This window comes from Leptosomus discolor, chromosome 1 (assembly GCF_034619465.1).
Source record: "Leptosomus discolor isolate bLepDis1 chromosome 1, bLepDis1.hap2, whole genome shotgun sequence".
In the NCBI taxonomy this organism is placed as follows: domain Eukaryota; kingdom Metazoa; phylum Chordata; class Aves; order Leptosomiformes; family Leptosomidae; genus Leptosomus; species Leptosomus discolor.
The window spans coordinates 18,183,749-18,189,748 of record NC_141391.1 but is presented as its reverse complement, the minus strand read 5'-3'; the positions used below and the strand labels follow the sequence as shown (position 1 = coordinate 18,189,748).

At 39.1% G+C, this 6,000-nt stretch overlaps 1 protein-coding gene across 4 annotated transcripts in view; it reads right to left on the bottom strand.

The window, feature by feature from the left end:
* Positions 1-2,752: 2,752 nt before the first annotated feature.
* The window catches only part of ATM (ATM serine/threonine kinase), a 77,524-nt gene continuing 74,276 nt past the window's right edge, over positions 2,753-6,000 (bottom strand). For 3 of the 4 annotated variants that reach the window (XM_086476077.1, XM_086476059.1, XM_086476086.1), the window contains 3 exons: positions 5,060-5,123; positions 4,279-4,415; positions 2,753-4,148 (listed from right to left, as the gene is read on the bottom strand). In XM_086476077.1, coding sequence (XP_086332203.1) covers positions 3,965-4,148; positions 4,279-4,415; positions 5,060-5,123 — 385 coding nt within the window. In that variant the 3' untranslated portion in view covers positions 2,753-3,964. The remainder of the gene's footprint in view (positions 4,149-4,278; positions 4,416-5,059; positions 5,124-6,000) is intronic. The other variant, XM_086476067.1, reaches the window with a different exon arrangement.

Sequence of the window (6,000 nt, the reverse complement as noted above, 5' to 3'; positions counted from 1 at the left end):
GCAGTGCATGAGGTTTGGCTCCTCCCAACCACACACTGGCCCAACAGCCTTTATATCCTCGAACAATCCCACATAACCTCACGTTACACCCCATTCATGCGACACAGGATTCAGCAGCACCCTAAAACAACCACAGCTTGGTCTAGAACAGAGAGGTATTTCAGAAACCCACCAAAACTCTCCTCCTAAGGCAATAAATGTACCCAAAAGAGCCCCAGACAGCGATCTATCCTTGGACTTGGTCTGTGGGCGCAGTCAGCTAGAAAAGGAGGGAAAAAAAATAATAGAATTAGAAAATACAAACCAAGCGATGCACGATGGAATTGCTCACTACCTGCCGATCAATGACCAGCCAGTTCCCAAGGAGCAGCCCCCGGCCAGCTTTCCCCCTGCTTTGTACACCGAGCAGGACGTCATATAGTATGGAATATGCCTTTGGCCAGTTCGGGTCAGCTGTCCTGGCTGTGTCACCTCCCAACTTGTGTCCCCCAGCCTACTCACTAGTGTGTGAGAAGCTGAAGAGCCCTTGATCACTGCTCAGCAATAACTAAAACATCAGTGTGTTATCAATGTTATTCTCATCCTACACCCAAAACACAGCCCTCTACCAGCTACTGGGAAGAAAATTAACCGTATCCCAGGAGAAACCAGGACATCCAAGAAGGCATTTGGTTTGGAAACTGCCCACGGGAAGTACTCATTTGAGCAAAGACTCTCCTGTTGACAAGTGTTATCTACAACTTCCATGGCATGTCAGGGGGCTGGAAGCAGGGCTGGAAACTTCAACCTACCTGCTGAAATAAACAGTTTTATTTAATGCTAATATTTAAGTGTCATCATTAAGGGCTAGTATGAGGTAGTCTCCCTCCAAGAGCCGTTTCAGGCTGTCTGCAGGTTCCACAGGACAACACGACCACCTTACTTTAGCTTTACATTCGCAGGGATGACAGCAGCAGTAAAAACTATAGTGCCATCACTTGCCAATCACATGACCAAACTCCCCAGGCAGATTTTGGAATCGCCTGTTTACAAAAATATCTTTATTGACCTTTTGTCACTGAAGCGTTACCGCTTGTGCAGGTAGGGAACAATATGCATGAAGAGTACAACTAGTAACAATGTGTAATAGAGTGCATTACCCCCTGAAAATACGAAGTCTAAAATTTCAGGGCATTCAAAAACATTTAGTAGTAGTGAATACTTGTTATAAACTCAAGGGTTTCGTAGTAACATAGAGTAGTGACCTAATTAATTCATAGTTACTGAGAAAACGATTTTCGGGTGGTTTTATCTGTAAGAACGTAAGTTTTCAGCTCTGCGCTCATGAAGACCAACACCCTCGTTTTATTTAAATAGGATGTACCTCAGCAGGTGGCCCGTTTAATCTGATTCCTGTCCATGGGCAGAGTTCCTTGCCGACGGAAGAGTTTAGTCAGAGTATATAATTCAAATTGGTTTATCTGCTAACACTTAACTTTTTTACAGTTCATACTCCTGAGGGCATTTCTCCAGGAAAAGATAATTTCAACAAAATATGTTGCTGTTTAAAAACTCTTCTCCATCCTACTAGATCATAGGCTCATTTTTCTTCGAAATGATCTTTTCTAAATGCAAATGTTTAAAATTACTAAGATGCATTCCAAGAAAAAAATCAATGCTGAAGAGGCAACTTGACTTGTCTTCACCTATTTCTAGCTTACTAACATAGCAAATACATTTGAGGCTCTCAAATACTAATCCACCTTACCATTGGTAGCAGCATTTGTTCAGAATGAAACAGCTTTTCCACTCAGGCTTTATTTTTCTATTCTTATACAAAGAAAGTGTGTATCTACAGATGACACATTTTTGCAAACCATTCACTTTCTCATTTTGACTTTTAAAAACTGAGGCATTACTGGAACAAAAAGAAAGCACAGCCTTCCTATTTGGCTACATGAGGCTGTTGCACAGATGATATTTATCTCAACAATGTCAGATGAGTTGAACTCAGATCTCATAGTAACAGCAGTGCGTCACACTGATCTTGACAGTGTCGTGGAGACTTTAAGGTAGTTAATAATTCACGTCGTTTTCCTAACTGGTGTTTCACTGCCACAGGAGCTTACAAATAACCTAACAGGTTTCAATTACATTTACAACATTCGCATGCATTTTTGTTTGCATTTCATTCAACTTGAACAATGAAAAGGTATGGACATTCCAAATATAGGCAGTAAAACCCAAGTTAACAGCATTGCAGAGGAATAAATTCTTTCCTCTGATGTTAGAGTTCCCTGAGACAACTGTATTAATATAAATGATTTCACAGTTTGCTGTAAGTAAAAAAACCTAAATTGCAGCCCAGCAAAACAAAAGTGTTCAAGTGGAGCAGCAGTAACTCCGGAAGGAAGGACAGGACACGCCTAGTGCTTTTATGTGATATTCATTTATATGATCAGCTAGAGTTCTAGTATTAAGTAACCCAAAAAATCCCTAAAGAATTTCCTCTACAGGAAGCATGAGAAAAAAATTCCAGAAGTACTACTTGATTTTTTAAATTTGAGCTTAAAAATAAAAACTTTTAAGTGCTTTTTAGTCCTTTCCTACCCACCCCTCTGTAATTGCTCCGTTGGACTGTTCTCCCCTTCCTAAGTGTCACTTAAAATTCACATACAGAGTGCGGGCTCTGTCAGGGAAGTTTTGTTTTCAGAGAACAAATCACTGTACCCCTGGATGAGAGTTCTTCCCCACAGAAAAGCCAGGATACGCATTTGGTTCCAAGGATCAACAGAAATTTATGCCAGCTTCATGAAAACAATACGAAAGACTCGCCTTGCCATGTTGACATTAACTTACAAAACAAAGACACAACATAAAAATTGTGGGAACACCGTACAAATAAAAATCAGTGAAATGCTAATCAGAAATTCTTCACTTACAGTGCTGTAAAAACACATAAAGTGTAAATTAAGAATGTGGGAGTACATCAAATTTTGTTGCTATTTTTAAATATAAAGATTTGGGAAGATTTATTAAATATACCAGCGAGACCGTTACTTGAGTGGATTCTCCTATTAACTGTATTCATTGACTATCCAATTACAGTAGCTCTTTTTATTTCAGAAGGAACAATGAATTCTGTAAAACTGCGTGCAATCAGAATGAGATTTTTGTGCTCAAAATACAGCCGCAATGTTTCTGACAGGTATTTACTCCAGATACAGAATGGCTGTTTGCTTTAGAGGTGTATCTGGTATGCTAAGCTTCATTGTATAGTCAGTCTATTTTATCAAGGAAGTCTGAGCTAAAAAAGCTAAGTATTTTTAATTGATTTATACTATTAAAGTAATGTTACAAAAACAGACTACCAACATAATTTCATTTACAAGAGGAACAAAAGCAGCCGTATTATACTTGGCTCAAAGTCCAGATCTATATAAAGGAGTGTGCATTTAATGAAGCCAAAAAGAAACCAACCCTAAGAATCCTCAGTTCATTAAACTTGAGGTTCTCTGGTTTTCTTTTATACTCGCTGTAGCATTATCTTTACAGCATAACCCCCTTTTGAAAAGCACTTCAGCTAGTTATTTCATGACTCCCGGTTTTTAGCTCACCCACTCTACACGGTCATGTTACCATACAGAATTATTATATACAAGACTCCAGCTATTCAACATATACTTAAAGGTGACAAACCTCAGGCTTTACGGACATAACACATCCAAAGCCCTTGCAGGTCACAAGGAACATCAAAACACCAGCTGGTGTTTCACACTGTACAGTGAACATAAGCGGACAAGAAATGTTTTCTCAGGAACAGGTTATTGAATAAAATCCCAAACCATCCACAGAATACCAGTAAGTGCAAGCCTTCACGGTTGCTCCTGATAGAAGTTTTAATTGTGAAATACCAATATGAAATGTTCAGACACTTGCTGCATAAAAATAGGTTTCCTATAAAAACGCGCTGGATCCTTCCAAGTCACACCCAGGGTTTCCATCCAGGAAAGAGCTGGCTCAGATTTTTAGGGTCCATGGCCTGCTGTATGAGGAGGTTCACCTGCCCTCCCACACTGAGCACTGTTCCCTCCTCCACACCTTTCAGCTTCTCCTGAAGCCTCATCAGAACACGCTCAGCCACTTTGTTAAAACTCTGGTCATCGCTGCTGGCAGAATAAAAAAAGAAAACCAGGTGAATTAGATATGGATCCTGAAGAACAAGAGTAACAGTCAGTGAGAAACCCACCAAGCAAGGCGACAGGGCAATAGGCAGACTGTAAGAAAAAAATCTTGCACCTGGCTTTTCTTTTACATTCTTGCGGATCAGCATTGAGCGTGGAGTTCATGTCAGCCTCATCCTCTGGTCTCTGCTGCAAATACAGAGCTTTCAAGGGGTTCATGGTCCAGTCGAAAAGAGGATCATAGAGCAGCACCTGCACAGTAAATAAACCTCCATTTCATATAAACTGTTAATTACAGCTAGTTCAGTGCCCGAGCCCAGAGGGAAGCACTCACGCTAACCACAATATTAGGAGGTTTGTTGAGTTTTTAAATCCAACAGAATTGGGCTAAATTGCTTAGTACACAACCCAACAACAAAACTGCATCTGATCATTTGCAGGTATTTGCGTTGTTCATACTTGGCTCAGTCCCCTCTCACAGCAATGAAGACATCGTTTTTTCATACACTTTGAGGCTCTAAATATCATCATTAGTTTTTAATGCATAGTGTAAGCTGCTTTTAAAAATTACTTAAAATTCTCTTCTTTGTGACTTACGCAAAGAGGATTTAATTCACCTGGCACTGCTCATGCTAGGAACATTGCACTATGGCTAGAAGTGTCTGGATACTGAAGAGGGAAAACTGCATATGTCTGAAATGAGTAATTCTCATAGAAAATGCAACTGTTCACAATTTTATTGAAGATTACATGAATTAACAAACCTGGCCAACACTACTACATTCAAATTCAGCAAAAAACCCTGACATGAATATTTGGTATAGTCATGCATACAAAGACAAGAAACTGAAGATATTCTGGCAGGTTATTATCAGAAAGAATGAAAAAATGCTTACCTCCACAATAGTCAGCAAAGCTTCCTGAGAATTTCTCATAACAGCCATTGTTTTCTCACAGCATCTAGAAAATATTTTATGTATTTTCAGGTTCTTTTCAGTAAAATGGAATGGTACTTTCATCATTTAAATAATGAATATTTGCACCCTTTTAAGGTTAATTTCTAACATGTGAGTAATGTCTCTGATATTTCCATTTTGAAAAAAAAAAAGAAAAAAAGAAAAAAAAGAGAAACTTAGAAAGGTAAGACCAGAAGGAGAGCGGCTAGTTCACTGATTATATTCCCTAGGGGAAAGAGATTACCTGTTTCACTGTCTGAAATATTTCTATACACAGAATGTTAGCAGCTACCTTACAAAGACAACACCTACACTTTTTTAAAGACATGACATTTGGGGGTTCCAAGTACTGTGCTCACGAACATCATGAAAATCTCGAATGAGAGAAATGTCCTGGTTTTCTGGGCTCTTTTGGGTCATTCACAGGAAATACGATGGAGGTTGACAGTAACTCAGCCCTTTTGGGATTCTTCTGTTTTGCAGCTCAAATCTATTGTGGGATTCATATTTTGCACTTGAAGTGATATCAAATATATGATCCAAAAGAGGAAAAAGGCTGCAAATTACTTACATTGAACTGAACAGAACTAAAAGCTAGGAGAAGATGGTTTGAAGAAACTTAACAGCTCTGAATACATAGTATAGCTCTGAAAGAAACATACAGTTCTGAAGGAAAAAAATCCAGCCGTCTGAACCAAGGGATGAAATTTAGCTGTGGAGCCTTTGGAAGCACTGAGCCATCCCGGAATTCCACAAAAGGGTCACAGTAACCCATTAGTTAGTGAAGAATATGAAAAGCTGAGCAACAATAATGAACTTGTAATTGTTATATAAATAAGAGCGTATGAGTTAGAGGACAGCGTTTAGGTTTGAATATTATC